Source organism: Cricetulus griseus, chromosome 7, assembly GCF_003668045.3.
Source record: "Cricetulus griseus strain 17A/GY chromosome 7, alternate assembly CriGri-PICRH-1.0, whole genome shotgun sequence".
Classification (NCBI taxonomy): domain Eukaryota; kingdom Metazoa; phylum Chordata; class Mammalia; order Rodentia; family Cricetidae; genus Cricetulus; species Cricetulus griseus.
In genome coordinates, this window is record NC_048600.1 from 68,150,909 (window position 1) to 68,174,153 (window position 23,245).

Sequence of the window (23,245 nt, forward strand, 5' to 3'; positions counted from 1 at the left end):
TCTCTGTAGAAAGTGCTATAGAACAATGTCATTCTGAATAAACCACTAGTCAACAGTGCAGATGCCCCTGTGAAGACATCTGAGCATGACTGGAGAACACACATCTCTGAAGAAGGCTTTCAGGAACATGCTGGGTCTCTGTCTACTAGACTAGGTGGGGTCATAGGACTAATCCAAAACAACATGAAAAAGTTAACTTTATTGCTGCAGAGAGTCATTTACACTCACATGTGGTGTAAGAGCAGCTTGGATGGGGCTAGGTCTTGGTGATTATTGGCTCCCTGGTGCCATTACTAGGGTACATTGCATGAATGATGTGTGCAGACAGCTAAGAATGAAGACAGCTCACAGAGGCTGTGGCCCAGGATATTTCATACTGCTTGCTTGCTTGCTTTTGTTCATTTGTTCTTTGTTTTTTTTCCCAGACAGGATTTCTCTGTGTATCTATGGCTGTCCAGGAACATACTGTAGACCAAGCTGGCCACAAACTCCCAGAGATCCACCTGCCTCTGCCTCCCTGAGTGCTCATACCAAAGGCATGCATCACCACCACCTGACTGATATTTTTCTAATCACCAAACAGCATGGTTCTAAACTAGAGAACCTGCTATGCCAGTCCTAGTACTCAGCTTTGTGTGTGTGTGTGTGTGTGTGTGTGTGTGTGTGTGTGTGTGTGTGTGTGTTGCTATCTCTGGGGCAGATAGGTTGTTATTATTTTTCCTTCCTTATTTCTTTGAAGATTTGTTATTAAATCTAGTTAATAAAGCCAGGTCATTACTTCTGTGCCTTAAACTCACATGTTAATTTGCTACTGGGAGGCAGGTTACTCTAACTTCACTGTTCAGTTCAGAAAGCAGGTGAAGACTTGACACTTCTGCTTTGGTCCCTAGAGGGCATCTTCAGCCTCAAGCCAATCACCTTCCAAGTGGGGTCCCCATACTATAGACTTGTTGTTACTTATAACTTTCCAAGTATTCAGTTCAATCAATCAATCAACCCAGAACATGTCTAAAGACCTTAGAATTCCACAATTCTCATTTTGCTGCAGGGGAAGCCTAGGCTTTGTCACATTCCTTCAAACTAAAGAAAATAAGTTGCATACTTGGGTGTCACACATCTGCATTCTCGGAGCACTCATTGCTTACCACAGCATCACAGACATCACTGTTATTGTGGCAATGTTCCGAGTCTTGAACAGGTCCAGAATGAAGACTTTCTGCTGCTTCAAGGAATTTAGCTCCTGTAGCTAAAATAACATAAATAAAACGTGAGATAAGGAGGTAGGCAGGAAGTACCCATGGGAAAAATTGGGGCATACAACTCTTTTTTAAAATTTTAATTTAAAATTATTATTGTTAATATCGTTATTATTGTTACTACTAAGACAGGGTCTCATGTATCTCAGGCTGGCCTTTGACTCACTATGTAGATGAACATGATCTTGAACTTCGGGCCCTCCTTCCTCCACCTCCCCAGTGCTGGGATTACTGGCATGCATTACCATGCCACGTTTGATACTGGGGATTGAAGCTTTATGTATGCTAGGTGAGCACTCTGCCCACTGAACTACATCCTGGCCCATTCCTGCAACTCGTATGGAATCTTTGATATGCCTCTAACTCCACAAATTGAAGGCAGCAAGGACATCTCCAAATATGAAATCATTCTAACTCTTTATTTAAAACATAATTCTAAATTCAGGCTTTGACAATTTCATGCATGCCTCTAATGGATTTTTGGTCATATTCCCCTCCTACCCCTTCTGGAATCTTTCTTCTTCCCAGCATGTTCTCCTCCTCCTTTCAGCCATTATGTAGCTCCTCAGCTAGGACCAAGGACTGATGTGATCTCCCACTCCCATGCTGGGATGTTGAAGGCCTGGGTCTTGCAGGTAACCAAACTGCCTTGGGTTCCTTAGTGCAATGGCTATGCCATGTCCAACAGCTAGCATTTCACATAATTTCTCCTCATCATCTGGCTCTCACTCTTTCTGCCCTGTCTTCCATATTGTTTTCTGAGTTTCTAATGCTTAAATATGTTTAATGCAGTCCATTTTAGACAGAAGCCATCAAAATAAATGGCATTAGCCTCATTGATGAGTGCTGACCAGCTTTTCCTCCACTCAACTTTAACATGAGTAACCTTTATCACACTGAGCTAGAATCTGTAAAACCTATTGAATTGAGAGAGCCATGAAGCTCCAAAGTGGCTAGGGGGCTGTGCGTGCGTGCGTGCGTGCGTGTGTGTGTGTGTGTGTGTGTGTGTGTGTGTGTGTGGGCCCAAGATTGGGAATCATCTTCAACCATTCTCCCATCTCATTTGTTGAGACTGGCTCTCTCTCTCCCAAACCTAGAGTCTCTAACATGGCTAATCTTGCTAGCCTGATTGTTCTAGGGATCCCATATGTGGTGGTGTGAATGAGAATGCCCCATAGGTCCATATGTTTGAATGCTTAGCCTCCACTTGGTAGGACTATTGGGAAAGGATTAGGAGGTGTGGCTTTGGTGGAGAAGGTGTGTCACTGGGGGCAGATTTTAGGCTTTGAAAGGCACACTCTTCCCAGTGTGTTCCCTCTGCTCCTACTTGTGGATCAAGATATGAGTTCTCAGTTTTCCTGCCACCATGCCTTTTCTCTGCCATCATAGACTCAACCTCTGAAACCCAAGGTCAATTGAATGATTTAAGTTGCCTTGGACATGGTGTTTTGTCATGCAATGGAAAAGTGACTAAGACACCCTGTTTCCACCTTCCAAATGCTGGAATTATAAATGGGCCACCATAACTTCTACACACTTGCATGGGTTCTGGGGATCTGAACCTGGGTCCTCATACTAGCATGGAAAGCACTTGTTACCACTGAGCCATCTCCTCAGTCCTCATGGTGCCTTTTGTCTGTTGCATTGTGTGGATGACTTATCTCAAGCAATATATAATATAATATAGTGGTTAGCACAAAGGAAATCCTAAACTTATGGGAATTGGAAGTCTTCAAACAGGGCTCTAGGAATTCCACATATAACATAGGACCCAAGGGCCAGGTTGGATTAACACATTCCACTTCCATAGGGCCTCTGTTGAAATGCAGACTGCCAGGTCCCCTCAGGCCAGCTTCCTCTGAATCTTTCATTGAGACTGGAGATCTGGGAACCTGTTTACTTAAAGCTTCATAGGTGACCATGATTAGCAACAAGGTGCAGAAACATCAGGACAAGTGATTGTCTCTGGTCTGAGAGGAGCCACCCAAATGTCTCTGGATAAGGTAAGGTACATGAGTAGGTTGAAGGGGCTTCTTCCAAAGCCAGGGAAACTTAAGGTTACTCTTCAAGATGATGTGACTCTTCCTGGCTTCCTGTCCAAGTTAATACCATAATCCCTGGCATAAACTGACAATTGCCATTCACTGGAGCATGCACTTGCTCTCAGAGAAACCCAGGAAATTCACAGCTCAGTAGCAGTGTGATCTCTGATAAGTCATTTCTCTGTGTTTCCATTTCCCTTTCCTGAAAAAGGAAGCTCATAGCTAGATCTACCAGTGGCTGACGCGAGCATTGTATGAGTCAGACAGACTGCCTTGTACCTAGTAGTCTCTTCACTGGCATTCTGAATAGGCTGCATTGGCTGCTGCACATCCTCCTACACAAGGTTCCAGCAGGTGGTGAGCAGGGGAGATGTCAGGGCTAGGAAATCAAGGACTCTATTTCCCTTAGTGGGTGTGTCCAGCTCAAGATAGATGCACATCACAGCAGGCAGCAAAAAAGTCCCGTCAGGAGTCTGTGTTTCTGGACTTTGTTCTTTTTTGTTCATGTCAATTTTATGATGCTTTCCTCTGTGTAGATATCTCCATAATCACACTGTCACACTGTACATTTCTTGAATATAGGAATGAAGCTTTCTATCTGCTAAATACTAATACACACATAGCTCTGAAAAGCAGAAGCATTATTTATAACCAGTGTCCTTTTTGTACCTAGTTAAGTTTACTAGGACTGGGATGACCTTTTGAATTCAAACAGCAAAGGATAAAGGATTCTTTGTCCAGGCAGCCCTCTGAGAGCTTGGGTTCATGGCCACTGGAATGAAGATTCCAGCCATGGCCTAGGTAGCTGCTTTTGGAAAGGGTCCTGGTAGCCAGAGATGGTGGAAATCCTTGGGTTGTATAGTGATACAACATGACATGTCTACCATCTCCCCACAGAGTCCTGCTTGCTGGTGAAGGCAGTAATGCAAGAGCTAGCACTCGTCATGCAAACACAAATGCAGTCACCAGGGTCATCTTCAGGCATCTTGAGGGCTCTTTTCCTCATCCTGGCCAGCAGTACCCTGACCCCTCTACTCCCCTGTATTAATCTCACCATCCTTCAGGTGTGAACTTGCCACTTCAGGCCTTGGGCACCTTGCTGTCTTTCTGTGTACTGCTGGCATGTAGTGTTTGTTTGTTGGGTTTCTTAGCATCTTTCCTCTGTCATCAATTCCCTTTGCGGCAACTCCTCTTGCCTCCTTCACTATATTCTCTGATCTTTTAGTGTGGGGGCCATGTCTCAGCATTCTTGTCTCTAGGAGCCAGCATAACATGACATCCCCAATGTCCTCACTGTCACAATATGAGCAAACCCCAAGGTATATCAGCTTTCCCTCATGGCCACCTGCCTTCAGAAGTGGAGCTTGCAGCCTGTGCTCTCAGGCATTGAGGCCTTGGCCATGCCAGACACACCAACTGGAGACATGTACTGCTCCCCTAGCAGGCTTCAGTGTAATTCAGGGTGCAGTGGGAACCAAGGGTTGACCAGCCCTCAGATGCACTTTTTCCAGGGATGGTGCGTATTTTAAAAATCATCAGTATAAGAGGCCTGCTTTGGGTGCCATGTGGTGCCCGGGCACTGTGGAAGACACTCAGAGGACCCCTGGGTGCCATGCAGTGTCACTACCATGAGCAAATGATGGAGAAATGGGAGAGAAAGATAAGCAGAGTGGTCTATGTGCTGTGGAGAGAGGTGAAAACGAAGATGGGAAGGCTGATGTGAGTGGCCTGTGTGGTCACCCGAGGCCATGTGATGTCCAGGCCCTTGCTGCCACTGAGGGACATGTCTGGATTTATGGCCCTGCCGCAACTGGGGTCTGTGTTAATGTCTGTAGCCCATGTTACCGCTGAAGGCCAGCCCGGGTGGAAGCCTGTGGCCTGGGCCACCACTTGAGACCATGTTAATGTCTGAGGACAATGCTGATGCTGGGGCCATACTGATTAGAGGGGCCTGTGCTGCCACCTGAGGCCATGGTGACCTCTGGCCTGGGCTGCAGCTGAGGACCATGTCTGGGTCTGTGGTCCAGCTGCAGCTGGAGTCTGTTGCTATCCCTGCCCTTGTTAACATCAAGGGCCATATGGATGCCTGTGGTCTGGGCCACCACTGAGGCCATGTTGATGTCAGAGGGTCTTGCTGCCTTTGGGGCCATACTGATCTGGGCGGGCTGCACTGCCACCTGAGGCCATGGTGTTGTTCAGCCCTGAGCTTGTGGCTGAGGGCCATGGCTATGCAGATGCCCTGGAGTCTGGTCTGCCACCTGGAGCCGTGTTGAGGTTTGAGAGCTGTGCTGAGCTGGCCGTGTCCCTCACTGGCCCTGGGAGGACTGGCCCCAAGCCTCACTAACTACCCCAGGGGGAGAGCTGACACTGACTCCCTCATGGGAGACCTAGCCCCAGTACCCTGGGCACAGGAGAGCTGGGCCTACCCCTCAAGGGCAACTGCAGCAGGAGAGCTGGCCCCTATGGCAGGGACGTGGGAGAGGTGGCTCTGCCCCTTTCCTGAGGAGCCGTCTCTGTGGAGGCTCAGACTGATCAACTCAGTTACCACCCCGGCCCATATCCAGGGCTTTGAGTTGGCCCACTCCAAGATCTACCCTATGAGCTGCTGGATCATGTGAGGGGCTGGCCTTTGCAGAACCATAGCTGCAAGATCTCTATGACTCAGGGCAATAGCAGGACATCCAAAAGGAGTTTCAGTGAGGGTCCAGTACTGATAGTTACCAGAGGCCAGAGGTCTTGAATCAGACCAACAGCTCATCGCAATGAACACTTGCAAGTAAAGCTATTTGGGAAAAATGGTATACTGTGTGATACATCACAGCTCCCAATGCCACCATGACAAAGGAATATGTGACAGAGAGATGGAAAAGGTGAAGGAATGATGTGGATATGTTTTCTTCTATTGGGGAGAAGGATACAGGGTGAACATGGGAGGACTGGGAGATGAGTGGGATTGGAGTACATGATGTAAAATTCCCAAAGAATCAATAAAAATTATGTTATAAAAATCATCAGTATATAACTTTGCAATGGTTAAGCACAAATGCCAACACCAAGTTGGAAACTTGCAAAAGAAAAAAGGTAGCCTATTCAACAAATGATGCTGGCAAACTGGATTGCCACCTGCAAAGAATGAAATCAGTTTACTGTCTTTCACCTGTTCAAAACTCAACTCAAAATGGATAAAAGGTCTTCATTTAAAATTGGAAATGCTAAAACTTCTAGAAGAAAACTTAAGAAATACTCTTCCAGACACTGGGGTAAAGAAGAATTTTCTGAACAGAGCTTCACCAGCACAGGAAACCCCCAAATACCAGCAGATAGGACAACATTCAATTAAAAGTTTCACACAGCAAATGATCACAGAGCAAATACCTCACAGAATGGGAGAAATTCTTTACCAGCTACAGTGCAGGCAAGGGGCTAATGTCCAGAATTCACAAAGAATCACACAAATTAAATACTAAGGGAATAAAACTGCCAGTCAACAACTGGGGCTTGTGAATTGAAGCCCTAGTTAAAGACAGTTAAACAAAGACAGTTAAAGACAGTTAAGACAGTTAAAACAAAACAAAATAGCAACAACAAAACCACAAGGCAGGCAATGGTGGGCATGCTTTTAATCTCAGCAGAGGCAGGAGGATCTCTGTGAGTTCAAGGCTAGCTTTGTCTTCAGAGTGAGTTCCATGACTGCTAGGGACACACAGAGAAACCCTGTTTCAAAAAATCCAAACCAAACCAAACCAAATCACCATTTTTAAATGTATAAATAATCCTTTAGGTATATTTTTAGTAAGAGAGATGACATCTTACTATGTTACTCAAGCTGGCCCTACATGCCTGGACTTAAGAAGTCTCAGGCTGGACAACAGGTGTGCAACACCATGCCTCCCAAGATTTTATATGAGAATGTAATCATGATTACATCCCTGATAACCTAGTGCAGTGCCTGGTGCATTGTGGGCACTTAATAAATAGTGAGTTACATTAAATTCTGTAAAAGAAAGGCTGCAGAGCTGATCTCAGAAGGAGGCGTCCGCACACACGTGCTCACTCACCTCCAGAGGATCGAATATCACTGTGGGCGCCACGATGCTGTTCATCTTTGCGGCTTTCTGGATGATCTGTTCTGCCTCTTCAAATCTCCTCTGGGATATCAGCCACCGGGGAGATTCGGGAATAAACCTAGGATTCATTTGCACTGGTTCCTAACCTTTTACAAGCTTTTGATGTTAGCAAACACACATAGCAAAATAATCCTAGGTCATCTTAATGTTGCAAATACTCTATTTTTGCACATAAATTCTATTTCTAGGGTACAATATGACATTTCAATGAATCTGTATCAAACCTCTGGGCAAGCTCGTGACAAGTTTCTGGACCGAGTTAACTGAGGTGGGATGACACACCCTAATGCGGCTAAAAGGAGAAAGTAAGCTGAGCACCAACACTCTGCCCTCTCTGCTTCCTGTCTGTGGGCACAGTGTGACCAGCAGCTTCAAGCTCTTGCTGCCATGGCTTCCCTGCAGTGATGGACTCTACCCCTAAGCTGTGAGCCAGGGCAAACCCTTCCTTCCTCATCAGGTATTTTGTGACAGCAACAAGAAAAGTAATATGGAGCTTCTCTTGGGCACAGAGTTGTGTGGAGTGTGGCCTGCCCTTCCTTACTGACCTCAGCCTGGATTCCAGAGGAAACTTCCAGATAAATTAGCATACTGTCTAGCTCTTAAAAAGCGGTCTTTCAAGGATTAGTAGATTAAGAGTACTGGCTACTCCTCCAGAAGACCTGGGTTCAATTCTTAGTGTCACCAGCAACCGTAACTTCAGTTCCAGGGGATTTGAGGCCCTCTTCTGGCTGTCCTAGGTACTGCATGAATATGGTACACAGACACACATGCAGACAAAACACCCATATGCATAAAACTAAGAAAAAGTGATCTTTAAATGCCAGTGAAATAAACAACAAAAAAACCAAGAAAGGTTATTTTTCCAAATATTAATTCCACCTGAACCTTCATACGCCCCTCACTCTAAAATATCACTGCTGGGAAAACCTCAGCAGCTGGGAGGGAAAAGGAAATAGAGGTTGGAGGGGGGCAGCTGAGCCATCCATCCCCTCAGATAAGGCAAAGGGGGACACTTGCCAACTCCTGTGGCTGAATGACAGCTGCAGAAAGATGAAGGTCCTTCTAGCCAGTTTCCCAGGCAGGTGTCACAGGGCAACCAATAGGACTAAACTGTGAATCCCATAAAGTGACTGAAGAAACCTTTATTACCTTAGTCATGTAAGCAGGTGGCAATTGAGCGGTTGGTAAAATGGGTCATTTTTAGAAGACTGGATTTTGATAGAACACAATAAAACCAAGATGAATTAGAGAGAGTAAGTGAATAATTGGGCCAAGTGGGCAAGTAGTTTCCTTTTGTCTTGTTTAAATACGAGAAAGTAAAGAAGGAAAATTCTGAAGAGGGGGCTGTGGCTAGTACTTTATTTCAATTTTTTAAAAAATCTGTTCTTGTCAGGTAGTGGTAGTGCACACCTTTAATAACAGCACTCGGGAGGCAGAGGCAGAGGCAGAGGCAGGCGGGTCTCTGAGTTAGAGGATATCCTGGTCTACAAAGCGAGTTCTAAGACAGCTAGGGCTATACAAAGAAACAAAAACAAGAAATATGTTCTCTTCCTGAACCTTCCAGTTATCCCTACATGGTAAGACTTAGTCAAGAATCTCCAAACTTGGCTATTCCCACAAGTTCTGTTCCAAACTGGGTTGAGGAAGCCTTTGAGGGCATTGTCTCTGTGGCACTCCTTGCCCAGTATGCACAGAGCCCTAGGTTCAATCTTCATCTTAAAATGAATGTTTCCATGGCAGAGGGGGGAGGTGGGGGTGGGAGGAAGATGGGGGGAGCATAGGATAAATAACACCTTCTCTAAGACTGTTCAGACACAGCTAATTCGGGGAGCTAGGAATATAACTCAGGGTGAGCTTTCCTAGCATGCATGAAGTTCCGGGCTCCATGTCTAGCACTGCATAAGCTGTTTGTGGTAGCAAACACCTGTTATCCTAGCATTTGGGAGGTAAAGGCAGAAGGATAAGAAGGACAAGGCCACCAATGGTTCCTATTGAGGAGTCCAAGGCAAGCCTAGAATACAAGAGACTCTGCTGAAAATAACTCATTTTTCAGGACAATACACACACACACACACACACACACACACACACACACACACACCAAGTATACCTTAGATGCTAACTATGAAGAGGAGTTACATGTTCCTTGTTCTCTGTAGAATTGGTCCTAGGATCCCTGGCAGACACCAAAATTCTCTCATGTTCAACCCTATTACATAAAATGGCATAGCCAGGCACAGTAGTCTGGGTGCCTGTAGGCTAGCTACTCAGGAGGCTGAGGTGGGAGGACCACTTGGACCCAGGAGCTCAAGACCCAATTTACAAAACATGACAGGGCCTCATCTAAAACAAAATTGGGACTAGAGTGTAGCTTAGCGGAAGAGTGCTTGCTAGCATGCACACCAGCACAGCAAAGCAAAACAGCTTCAATAAAATAGGTGTAAGATTTGTATATAATCTATGCATATCTTATATACACGTATCTCTGGATTACCTATAATATCCAACACAATGTCTAACACTCCATTTGTGGGGAGTTTGCTGGATATGGGCCTTGGGTATTCTGCTTTCTAGCTACCCACCATCAGCCTCTCTATCTAATAAAACTCAAACACAGTGTAAGAGTGGCTGGAGTGTATTGTTTTGGGAATAAGAAGAAAAAACAGTCTAAACATGCTCAGGGCACTATTTTTTTTTTTTGGTTCTGTTCTTTACGTCATACATGTGGGTAGCCTCGGAGGACCGAACTTGAATTGAGAACTTGAATAGAGAAAGAAGATTTCTAAAGAAAGAAAAGTGCCCAAAACTAAGGACAAAGTTAAAAACATTGCCCAACAGTACCAGCTCCACAGACAACAAGAAAATGGGCATGCGACTGGGGTGGGAAGCATCTGGAAGAAGGCTGGAATGCCTGAGAACCAGGCTTTGTACATTACACGTGCCCACTCATGGAGATGCAGAGAGTGCTGGGAGCCTGGAGGTACCAGGCTGCCTCAGAGAGCACACAGATCCAGCTAGGTAAGCAGTGGGCTCATCTCTAGGGGTGGGGTGGGGGGTGTGGGAATGGAGGTTGTACTCACCACCACAGGGGGACACACAGCACCCCAGGAAGTGTCAGTGCCAGCAGCAGCATCTGCCAGTCTCGGATGAAGTATGCAAACAGAGGCAGCACCATGTAGCCGATTGCAAAAAATGTGCAGACTCCTAACGTGGAGAAGATAATTCGAACTGACTTGCTCAGAATTTCAGTTCCTGTTCAAAACAAGAGGGCCAAATTAGCATTTCCACTCTCTTCAGCATTTGCTTTTTGAGATTGTGTTTCTTTCGATTACTGGGGATTGAAGCAGAGAATCTGATCATGGTAAAGAAAAGCACAGAGGACTAAGTGAGACTCTTGTTTATGTGTGAGGTCAGTTAATAAACTGTAGCACTGGGACAGGGTCTTAGAGCAGATGCTAACAGACTCCGGATGAGTGGTCTATGAACCAGGTACCAGGCAAGGATAGAGATCTGCCAGCCTGTGGATCAAGGTGGACTATATGAACAACTCCTCATCAGTTCTAATGTACATTGCTGTCATTTGAGTGAGAAATGTCCACCACAGGCTTGTGCACTTGAACAGTTAGCCTCAGCTGGTGGCACTATTGGGGAAGGTGATGAAGCCTTTAGGAGGTGGAGCCTTGCTGAAGGAAGTATATCTAAGAGTAGACTTCTTCTTCTTATTATTATTATAATGTATACAGTCTTCTGCCTGCATGCCAGCAGAGGGCACCAGATCTCATTCAATGTGGTTGTGAGCCACCATGTGGTTGCAGGGAATCGAACTCAGGACCTCTGGAAGAAGAGTCCATAGTCAGTGCTCTTAACCGCTGAGCCATCTCTCCAGTCCCCAGACTTTGGGGTTTTATAGCCTGACTCCACTTCTTTTTTTCCTCTATACTTATACGGGGAGAAAATGTTATCACTCTTGTTTCCTGACTCCCAGTTCAGCCTCATGCTCCTGCTGCCATGCCTTCCCCACCCTGGTAAGACTGTAGCTGCTCTGGAACTGTAAACCAAAAGAAACCCTTTGTTCCCTGAGTTGCTTTTTGTCAGGGTGTTACAGCGCAGCCACAGAATATCCGTGACCACCATCATCACCATCATTAGTATTATCAATACCATAATTATCATCACCGTCATTGTCACCACCATCATCTTCACAGCCATCACTTTTCCAGGCTAACTGCTTACATAAATGATCTCTTTGACTCTAGTCTTACAAATGTTCAGCCAAGACATGTACCTGTAACAATGATGCAAACTGGATGTGGCACCTCACACTAAAAATCCCAGGACTGGCTGGGCGTTGGTGGCGCACGCCTTTAGTCCCAGCACTCGGGAGGCAGAGGCAGGCGGATCTCTGTGAGTTCGAGGCCAGCCTGGCCTCCAGAGTGAGTGCCAGGATAGGCTCCAAAGCTACACAGAGAAACCCTGTCTCAAAAAACAAACAAAAAAACAAAACAAACAAACAAACAAAAATCCCAGGACTAAGGAAGTGGAAGGAAGATGATGAGGAGTTCATTGGCTGCATACACTCTGAGTTCAATACCAGCTTGAGCTGTGTGAGACCATGTCTCAAAACAAAACAAAACAACAACAAAAAAACACAAACAAATGGGCTGGGGGCTCAGTGGGTAAAGTGATGGTTGATCCAAGCATAAGGACCTGAGTTCAAATCCCCAGAACACATAAGAAAACCCGACATGGCTGCACAAATCTGAAACTCTAGCACTTACAGATGGAAACAGGAAGATCCCAAGAGCTTCCTGGCCAGTCAGTCTAGCTGAAATTGGGTAAGTTCCAGATTCAATGAGAAAGTATAGTGGAAGACATATGACATTTACTTCTGGTTTCCACACATGCAACATAAGAGTACCACATACACATACACACACAACATCACACATGCATATGTTCATACAAACAAAATTTAAAAAAATCCCTAAACCCAGAGCAAACAAATAAACCTCAACACAGTGATGTAGCCAGTATATAACCACATTAATTGACTTAGGCATATCTAGCCTTCAAGAAGAAAATTGCCTGGCCAAACCCATGGTCTTATAGACCAGTCCTTTAGCTGGATGCTAGTGAAGACATAAGGGAGATGAATGAGGCCATGAATGCCTTTTACTCCTTCCTTGGATAATCATTAAATTAGCTAAGAACCAAGCAATTCTCTCTAGTGAACACCAGGAGAGGGCCCCAAGTCTGGCAGATGCAATAAGCTCTCCGTGCTCACCTGGAAAAAAGACCATGGCAGAGATGACTAGATCCCTGTCCTCCTCCTCTGCCCCATAGACTCGTGTTCCCAGGCATAGTCTGGCTTCTCAGTGTCTCCTGAGAACAAAATTCTCACATCCAAATCAAAGCCATGTCTTGGCTCTGGAGAGACCATGAGCATCCCTAGGAGATCATGCCTACTCACTGGCACCTCCATGAAATAGGTGCCCTTCCCTTTGCATCAAAGCTTTGTCAGTCTGCCCCAGGTACCCCTAGGCACACTCCATGAGGAGGCAGCAGGACATGCACCCCGATGCAACTGAAGCCTGCAGCTGATTGTAGCTCAGTGAACAATCCTGGGAAATGGGCATCTGCTAGGATGGGCTGAGGGGGCGTGTCCTACATCACAATGGGGAGAGGGTGTGGGCTCCTCTATGCTAAGTCCCCCTACGATGATTAATATTGCTTGTCAACGCGATGGGATCTCAAATCGCCCAGCAGAGAAATCTCTGGGTATATTTGTGAGGACGGTTCTTGATTGGGGTAACTGAGGAGGAAAGATCTACCCTAAATGTGGATGGCGCCAGGGTATGGGATAGGGTGTAGGGCCGAATAAAAAGGAGAGCGAGAGCTGGCACAGGTGTTCATCTCCCTCTGCTTCCTGACTGATGACACAGTATGACCAGGGGCCTCACACTCCTGCTGCCATGACACAGAAAATTAAAAAAAAAAAAATTGGGGGCTAAGCCATGCCATTCAAATAGATGAGGACAAAGTTACATTTCAAGTTAAAAGCATTTAAGGGCTGGCATGTACATCCAATATACATGTAGGAGACCTGTGGTTTGATCTGCAATAACACAAAGATAAATACTTTAACAGATAAGTGAAAAATAATAAAAACATAATTATGTGGTTGATAAAAGCTGCATAACTGATGTAGTTAAGAGCATTTACTGCTCTCCCAGAGGTCCTGAGTTCAATTCCCGGCAACCACATGGTGGCTCACAACCACATTGAATGAGATCTGGTGCCCTCTGCTGGCATGCGGGCAGAAGACTGTATACATAATAAATAAAATCTTTAAAAAAAATCCCAGTAAAATTCTTCACAGATCTCAAAAGGACAATACTCAACTTCATATGCAAAAACAAAAACCCAGGATAGCCAAAACAACCCTGTACAATAAAGGAACTTCCAGAGGCATCACTATACCTGACTTCAAACTCTACTGTAGAGCTACCGTAATGAAAACACCTTGGTATTGGCATTAAAAACCGACAGGTGGACCAATGGAATCAAATCGAAGACCCTGATATTGATCCACACACCTATGAACACCTGATTTTTGACAAAGAAGCTAAAATTATAAAATGGAAAAAGAAAGCATCTTCAACAAAAGGTGCTGGCATAACTGGATGCTGATATGTAGAATAATGCAAATAGATCCAGAGCTATTGCCATGCACAAAATTCAAGTCCAAGTGGATCAAAGACCTCAACATAAAACCAACCACACTGAACCTCATAGAAGAGAAAGTGGGAAGTAGTCTTGAACACATTGGCACAGGAGACCACTTCCTAAATATAATACTAGTATGACAGACATTGACAGCAACAATGAATAAATGGGACCTCCTGAAACAGATGCTTCTTCTGTAAAGCAAAAGACATGGTCAACAAGACAAAACGGCAGCCTACAGAACGGGAAATGATCTTTACTAACCTCTCATTTGACAGAGGCTGATCTCCAAAATATACAAAGAACTAAAGAAACTAGACATCAACAGACCAAATAATCCATTTTTAAAAATGGAAATAATCCATTTTTAAAAATGGGGTACAGAGCTAAACAGAGAACTCTGAATAGAGGAATCTCAAATGGCCAAAAGACATTTAAGCAAATGCTCATCAGAGAAATGCAAACCAAAAACAACTCTGAGATACCATCTTATACCTGTCAGAATGGCCAAGATCAAAAACTCTGATGACAGCCCATGTTGAAGAGGATGTGAAGTAAAGGGAACACTCCTCCATTGCTGGGAGTACAAACTTGTATAGCCACTTTCGAAATTAGTATGGCAGTTTCTAAGAAAATTGGGAACCGATTTACCTCAAGACTCAGCAATACTCTCTTGGGCAAAGTATGCACACTCACACCACAAGGACACTTGCTCAACTGTGCTCATAACAGCATTATTCGTAATAGCCAGAACCTGGAAACAACCTAAATGCCTGCAACCAAAGAATGGATAAGGAAAATGTGGTACATTTACACAATGGACATCTTGAAATTTGCAGGCAAACGGACGGAACTAGAAAAAGCCTCCTGGGTGAGGTAACCAGATCCAGAAAGACAAATACAATATGTACTCATTCATAAGTAGATATTAGACATAAAGCAAAGGGCAACCAGCCTACAGGCCACAATCCCAGAGAACCTAGGTATCAAAGAGGACCCTAAGTGAGACATACATGGATCCACCTAGGAAGGGGAAGATGACAAGATCTACTGAGTAAATTGGGATCACGAGGGACAAGGGGGAGGGTGGAAGGGGAGAGGAGAGATGGGCAGAGGAGAAGGGAAAATGTATAGTTCAATAAAAAAAAAGAACTCACAAGTGAAGCGAAAAACAAAAACGAAAACAAAACAAAACAAAAAAAAAGGAGAGAGAGAAAGAACCGTTATAGCACAGGCTGGCAGGAGTGGGTGGGGGTGTGATAGCGATTGGGTTTGGTGTTAGAAGTACTGGGACATACCGAATTAAGGAACCAGTGAAGACAGGAGGTAGTGAGGTTTTCCTGTGTGAAACAGGGAAGCAGCTCATTTCAGGGGATGGAGGAGGCTGCTGCTGCCATTTTACCCAGAAGTCTGTAGGCAGGCTGAGGGCGCTAAGCCTGAGAATGACATGGAGACTGGAGGAAAGCTGGGGTGAGAGGGTCATTGGCCCTGATCTTGAGTCCCACTTCCTGCACACTGTGTGTTGCTTTGGGGATGAGTTGGCGTGCCTTTTGTTTGACTAAGACCAGCAAGCCTGGGGAGGTTTGAGAGCAGCCCAGGAGACTCCGTACTGCTTTGGGGGAAGAGTTCAGCTTCTGCAATCAGTACAACGATTGATTTCCAAGTTGAACTTTTACCATCCAAAGTATCCAGATTCTTTCCCAGAGGATAAAAGTGTGGGGACAGACAGAACTTCTCAAATGAAAACCTGTTGGGTTCAAATCTAGCTTCAAGGAAAAATCTTCAACAAACGCCCCTGGAATGTAGCTATTTTAGGCTTTACACACCAGAGGGCGCTGCTATGCTGCAGGAACCATCAGCCACCCTGTCTGTCCTTCTACTAAGTCCTCTGTTGCAGGAGCTGACTAGGAACTCTGCCTGTTCTGGGACAGATCAGTTTTCAGTGACACTCCTAGGCCTTCAGACCTAAGGTCTTAACACAAAGTGTTACCCCAGGACCCAAAGTCAGCAGTTTCCTGTAGAGCCTGCTAGGATGAGAGGTGTGGACCCAAGAAGACAGAGAGCCCTCTATTGGTTGTTGACTTGACACACCTCAGCTCCAACCTACCCTTGACCTGGCCCTCTCTGTTTTTCTTCTCTGCCCTGCACGTGAGGCCATGGTCACGTGGGAGGAGGGAGGGCTGTGGAAAGTAGTGCCAGAGCTGCGGCACTGCCCCACTCTCACAGAAGAGGCTCTCAGAGCTGGAGTCCCTGTGTCTCTGGAGAAGGGGGGCTTGTTCTGTGCGACTTGAACAGCTGGGACTGAGGGTCGTGGAAAGCTGAGCCAGTGGATACAGTGCTTGCCATGCAGGAATGAGAAAATGAGTTCAAATCTCTAGTACCTACCTAAAAGAGCTGAGCACTGTGGAACATGCTTTTAATCCCAGTGCTGGGGAGGCAGAGATAGGAGGATCCCTGGGGCGGGCTGACCAGACAGTTTAGCCTGAGAGCTCCAGGTTCAGTGTAAGATCTTATGTCAAAAGATAAGGTGAAGCCGGGCGTTGGTGACGCACGCCTTTAATCCCAGCACTCGGGAGGCAGAGGCAGGCAGATCTCTGTGAGTTCGAGGCCAGCCTGGTCTCCAGAGCGAGTGCCAGGATAGGCTCCAAAGCTACACAGAGAAACCCTGTCTTGAAAAACAAAAAACAAAAAAACAAAACAAAAAAAGACAGGGTGAATGACTAGCTTGTTGGCTCAGTGCCAGTCCTGATAATCTTGAGGTGAATGAAGCCCACATGGAGATTAGAGAAAATGAACTTCATCAAGTTGGTCTCTGCCCTTCACACATGTGCTATGGCACGTGTGTACCCCCTTCCACATGCAAAATAAACATTAAATTAAAAAAATAGGTGGAGAGCAGTTGTGAAAGACATCTGGTAGTTCCTCTGCCTTCCACCTGTCCACACTCCTGCACTCACACTTATGCGTATGTGCACACACCCACACACACACACTTTCTAAATGAGTAAAATGCATTAGAGAGCGTGACTCCCAGCCTAGGCTGCTCTATACTTGTCCTTCCATCCAGAGGGACCTGCTCCAGGGTCACATCACACACTGTTTGCAGCCCTTTGCTTTCTGCACGAACTTCTCTGCCCTCTACAGAATTGCAGTTTTTTCTTAGTGGTAAAGTTTTGTTTGTTTTGCTTTTATGAGCCATGGTATTGTTATGTAGCTCAGGCTGTCCTAAAACTTAGCATTCTCCTGTCTCTGTTTCCTGATAACATATGTGCAGCCTCATAGATGACCTCTGAAAAAGTCCTGTTCCACTCCTCGCTCCTGCAGAGCGAGGGCCTTCTCAATAGAGGGCTACCTCCTGGGACTTTGTGGCTCCTGCTTGCTCTGTCTCCTCCTGTGTGTTCTCCCTCCCCAGACAGGAGGCTGGGCCTGTGGCAAGAAGCCCTTCACCAATAATTAAAGGAATGGAATTTGGACAATTCCACCTTGGCAACCTGACAGAGGGTATGCATGTCTTTGGCTTACAGAACACACAGTTGCCAAGGCCAGCGAGTCAGAGGCTCCTGAGAGCAATCAGAGCCATATAGCCAGGTGTAAGAAAGGGTTCTATTAAAGCGGCAAAATCAATAATTATGCTGTGATAATAGGGGCAAACTGGGGTAATTTCAGGTCAACTAGAATGGTTGTACTAAAGATTGTAGGACTTGGTGATCATTGTGCTGGGAGTGCATTTCATCTCCTCTCAGCATGATGGGGGATCAGAGAGTAAATTGATGGTGAGGATCACCTTTTTGAGAACAGCTCAGAAAAACTGGAGAGGGTTCAGAGCCTCCCCAGGGCCTAGGAACTGATGGCTTGCCCTCCCTCAGCCTGGCCTGTTATCAGCCTGGACTGTTATCAGAGAGGCACAGCTGTCCTGTGCAAAGCTCATATGCTCTGGGTGTGGACTCAGACTCAGGCCACAGAAGATCTGCCCAGGTGGGACAAATTCTTGCCATTGAGCAAGGGCTCAATGTATATATGTGTATATACCATATGAATCCCCTAAATCCCTTTGTAGGCCACCAGCCTTATGACTCTACAGCCAAGATCATAGTCTTCATCTCCCTGTTGTCTCTCCACCAGGACCTCCTGTCCCAAGCCCCTTGATCTTGAGGATGTGTCTTAGCTGTTGTGTGGCTACTTCTTCCCAGCTCCAGCTCTTGTTTTGGGCCACATTCTGGTCCAGTACAGATGACACTTTATGAGCCCTGTCCTGCAGTGACTGGCTCAAGGTGCCTATAGCTGCAGCCCCTCCACAACACACATGTATCTAAAGTTGAGGACACTTTGAACTCACACTCAGTGGCTCCCTCCTGCCTGGCATTTTACAAGGTTGGAAGAAGACCGGAGTCTCAAAAGTCATTCCTACCTAGTATGAAGGCCACCACATAGTTGGAGATCTGGCCCATGCCGACGATGACAAATAACACAGTGAACATCTCCCAGTTTGTGGAGAAAATCTGCACGAAGCTGAATCCAGTCTGCACAGCCATGGTCGCAAAGAGGACTTTCTTCCTGCCAAACCTATAGAACATAACACAATGTCATAAGTCAGGGTGTGTTGCAACACCAAGCCTACCTTCACTATAGGGTCTTTCTTGTCTCAGGACTCAGATTTTTTTCTTTCCTGTGACATCCTGTTAGCCTCCTCCCCAGAGAGGCCTCCAGAATCCACCTGCCCAGGGACTACCTTCCCAGGTGCCAAGCCTTGCTTCTGGAGAAAACAGGCATCTAATGTGAAGACCACATGGACAAATCTTTAGAAGGAGCCATAGGAGGACTAGGGGTATGGCTCGGTGTATGAATGCTTGCTTAGCCCAAATGAAGCCCTGGCTTTGATCCCCAGAATGGTGCATATCTGTAATTCCAGCACTTGAGAGGTTGAGGCAGGAGGGTCAGAATCTCAAGGCCATCCTTGGCTACGTAGTGATTTTGAGACCATCCTTGACCATCGTGGGCCTGTGAAAAGTGAGTAAAACACAAAGTGCAGATTGCAGATCCTTCTCCTATCACCCACATGGGAATTCTGTATGTTTAGAAACTCCCTCAAGGGCTGTTGCTTCTTAACCTTAGCTGCACTTGGAACCACCCAGAGAGCTTTAAAAATGACAGACATTTCTTAACTTAAAATGGTTCAACTTAGGACTTGGTGACTTCACAATGGTGGGAAAGTGCTATGCATTTAGTTAGAATTCCTGCTTTGAATTCTGTATTCGTGTTTTCCCTACTCTACCTGCTGGACAGGGCCCGTGAGCCTCTCTATCCATGTTGAGCAACAACAGTGAGCTATACTCCTGAAGCACAGTGAGGGGATACAACTGGCCCTCTACATTTGTCTGTTAGCTGAGCTAGCATGTTGTATTAGGTGTGTGAAGAGTTTTGTTTAGTTTTGTTTTGTTTTCAATCTAATCTCTTCAGTTGAGGGTGGGTTTGTCAGGACAGGGCTTAGGGAAAGTCAAGGAGTACCCATGCTCATACCAGCACCCCACTTCTCCTGAATCTTATTTGTCTACATGCAGTTTGAGTATTGGGGTGTTATGCAACTGCCCAGGTGTGTCTATGTGTCTCTAAAATTGCAAACCACTGCTTTATGGGAAGATGCCATTCTCAACCATGTCTGTTGTGTTACTGGTCAGGGTGGAGCATTCCTGCCCCATTCCCGCTGGACTTAAAACTGTGGGGAGGGGCAGATCCCCAGGAAGCCAACACTGCTATTTAGCACTCTCACCTGCTGTGGCCACAAGAGCACATACAGGGCAGGTAGAGCACAACTGGAAATACTGAAATCTTGTCCCCATGAAACCTGCAAGCTCTGGTGCCCAAAAGCCAGCCTGGGTCAGTTCGATGGCTACAGGCCCAGCCATGGCTCAGCTCCCAGGATCAGAGAGTGCATAGTTTATGTGACTTGGCTTTATTCTAGCTGTTGGCTGTTTGTGCAGAATGACATGCAATCTACCCCCTGCCCAGTCAAGAGTTGGGGACAGAGTCGGGGGCAATGACAATACCAGCATCTCTTCTGTGAAGGGGCTTGTGGGACAAGGGCCCCACTTTCTAGTGGAGTTGATCCTTCCATCTCTTTGGCCAAAGTCCTGTGAGTTAAGATTGGGAGTGTGACAGAAGTGGGCCTTGGCAGGATGTGGAGGCTAGAGTTACATGTTAGTACTACTTAGCTAGTTTGTCATTCAGTTAGTTAAATGGGCCAGGTCTTGTTATGTAGGGGTGCTACAGTCAAGGTTGCCCACTAGATTTAACTGGGCAAGATTTATTTAGTTGGTCAGGCAGGGTCTTGATATAGAGTCCAGGTTGACATTGAACTTTTCATCCTCTCCTCAGACCTCACCCTCCCAAGTGCTAGACTCCTCCTATTAGCCACTCAGTGCCTCAAGGATCCTTCTCTGTGTAGAAAGCCTATGACTTTGATCTTATGTCAAGATAGGCTGTGGACTGATAAGTAGCTCCACCTTACTGTTCCCCATCCAGAGTCCTTACCTGTCTGACAGCTGCCCAGACACGAAGGAGCCACAGAGAACGCCTACGAAGAACAGGGAGGTGGTGAGGGGTGTCTTCCAGTCATCCTCACACACCAGATTCCACTGCCAACAAGACAGCATGCAACGTGAGCCCAGTCCTCCAGCAGGACCCACCCGTGCCCCACTCCAAGGAGCACCAGATGGATGCCAGGGGCACTGTCCTCCCTTGTGCCAGCTTGTTGGCTCTGTGCAAAGGGCACAGGCCTCTTAGTTCTGAATTTGACGCTGCCATTCAATGTGACAAGTAGCCTGGGGCATGCCACTGCTTCCCATTGAGGCACAGTGTCCTTTTGGGGAGGGAGGAGATGGCTTGAACCTGCTTACATTATGTATCAAGAAGGGTGGTGAGCCCTCAAGCACAAAGCAATATGAAGTAAAGGAACCCTTGCCCCTTTGAGGCAGCACAGAAGGGAGAGATTTGCAAACCCAGAAGAGTAGAGCAGATGGTGTAGCTAGTTGGTCCAGGAGTAAAATGTCACCTCCTTTGTTGAAAAGTGAAAATAGTCCCAGCGCTGTATGAGTTTAGTTTTTAAGCAGCTTGACCTCTCTGGAAAGTATTGGCTCCCTGGTCCCTTCAAACCTAGACAGAGAATCTAACCCACTGCAGGGACCACTGTGCCAGCACTACTCACCCTTTTCAACGGTTGTCTAAGCTTCCTCCCTCCACTCCTCTGCCCTCCCTCCCACCCAGACTTCCCAGCAATGTGGTCCCTCCCAGTCCCCAGGCCCTATGGGACTAACAAGTTCCTACTAGTGGATCCATAAAAGCAGTTTCAACCAGGTTTCTGTTCCCAGATTTCCACTGGAGTCAGTTCAGCCCAGTCTCAAGGGAGGCTGCGGAGATTTCAAAGTGTGCTTAATGACCTCTGTTTATATATTTTGGACTTGGGGTAGTTTGGGAGTAGTATGTCATAAGATGAGCCAACAGAGGTGATGGGCCCTACAGCTCTCCCCTTGTCCCACAGTGTGGGCATCCTACATCCATGGCATCTGTGGGGCAGTTCTGTTCTTACTCTCCATAGCTGCTTCAAAGTGTAGTCGATTTAAATCAACTCATGCATATGCGTTATTCCATATTGCATTCTGTAGTGCAGAGGGGTGTTTCTAGAAACACTAACAAACGAAAAGCATAAACTGAAAAGCTAAGGCAATCAGGGCAAATGAAGTCAGGGGGCTTATAAAAACTCAAGTTAGGAGTCACTGCAGACTGTCCTGCCCAAGGGTCTGCAGGTGGCAATGACTTTGGCTATCCCAGCAGCTCAGCTTTAGAAGGGCCTCGTGACCCACAGTGATCATGCCTAACATAAGCAACAGCTTGCCTAAGTTCTGAGACCTAAGGATTTCCCATATAGACTTCCTTCCATAAAGGGTCATTTCATGCTCATGATACTGGTAGGATGTCCAAGCATGGCTCTGCAGAAGAAAAACATGGGTCAGGAAGTCAGCTCTCTAGCCTTTAGAAGCAACCCAAGGCTCAATCTGAGGCTATCCAGAATGATGTTGCCTCACCTGGTGCTATGGTCTGACTGTTCCCACAAAAACTCACTGTGAAATTTAATCCCTATTGGAAGGTTTTAAGGATTTAAGCATACTTAATTCAATGATGGCATTTAGGTAGGAATTTTGGGTGGTGATGATGCAAAATGAGGTGATAAGGGTAGGGCCTAATCCAAAGGCACAGCAGCTTTGAAGAGGACAAATAGAATCGGGTTTTCTGTCTCACCACGAGATGCCCTGTGCAAGAAGGCCCACACTAGATACAGCCCCTGGCCTTGAACTCCTCAGCACTCATAACATTGAGTGCTTTTATTCTATGTGCAAGTTGGTATGTGTACATGGTATTATATGTGTGTGTGCACACGTGAGCATGTGTGTGTTACATACATGTGAGTGTGCATCCATACATATGGAGGGCAGAGGAAGATGTCAGGTGTCTCTATCACTTTCTGCATTATTCCCTTGAAATATGGCCTCTCATTGAACTGGAAACTCCTAGTTTAGGATAGGCTAGCTGGCCAGTGTGCTCCCAGGATCTACCTGTCTCCAACCTCTAATGCTGTCATTACAGACATGTGCAGCCATGCCTGGCAGTTTTACATGAGCCCTAGGGATTTGAACTCAAGTACTTGAGCACCCGTACAGCAAGTGCTCTTAGTCACTGAGCCACCCTGCCAGCCTAAGACTTCATCCTTTTTAAATTACCCAGAAATGGGGCCAGCAAGATGGCTTGGAGGGTTAAGGTGCTTGCTGAGTAAGCCTGGCCACCTGAATTCAGTTCCTGAAGCTCATGCGAAGGGGGAAGGGAAGGACTAACTTCACAAATTTGTCCTCTGACCTCCATATGCATGCTGTGGTACATACAACCCCCCCATGCATAAATATTACTCACCCATCCAGAATAATATTAATAAATGAATAAAGTTAAAAAGTAAATTACTCGGAAATGAAAATGGATCTGAGGTCCCTGAGTGGGCTTTGAGAGACAAGATACACAACAAGCTGTCTATTGCTGTCCCCCTTTGTTA

At 46.1% G+C, this 23,245-nt stretch overlaps 1 protein-coding gene across 3 annotated transcripts in view; it reads right to left on the reverse strand.

Annotated features, from left to right (window-relative positions):
* Positions 1-23,245, reverse strand: part of LOC100762019 (solute carrier family 22 member 4) — a 54,295-nt gene that overhangs the window by 7,448 nt on the left and 23,602 nt on the right. Inside the window, exons 2-6 of one of the 3 annotated variants that reach the window (XM_027427514.2) lie at positions 20,680-20,783; positions 18,560-18,714; positions 10,506-10,677; positions 7,357-7,483; positions 1,146-1,246 (exon numbers count right to left, since the gene is read on the reverse strand). In XM_027427514.2, coding sequence (XP_027283315.1) covers positions 1,146-1,246; positions 7,357-7,483; positions 10,506-10,677; positions 18,560-18,714; positions 20,680-20,783 — 659 coding nt within the window. The remainder of the gene's footprint in view (positions 1-1,145; positions 1,247-7,356; positions 7,484-10,505; positions 10,678-18,559; positions 18,715-20,679; positions 20,784-23,245) is intronic. The other 2 variants (XM_027427515.2, XM_027427516.2) reach the window with 2 other exon arrangements.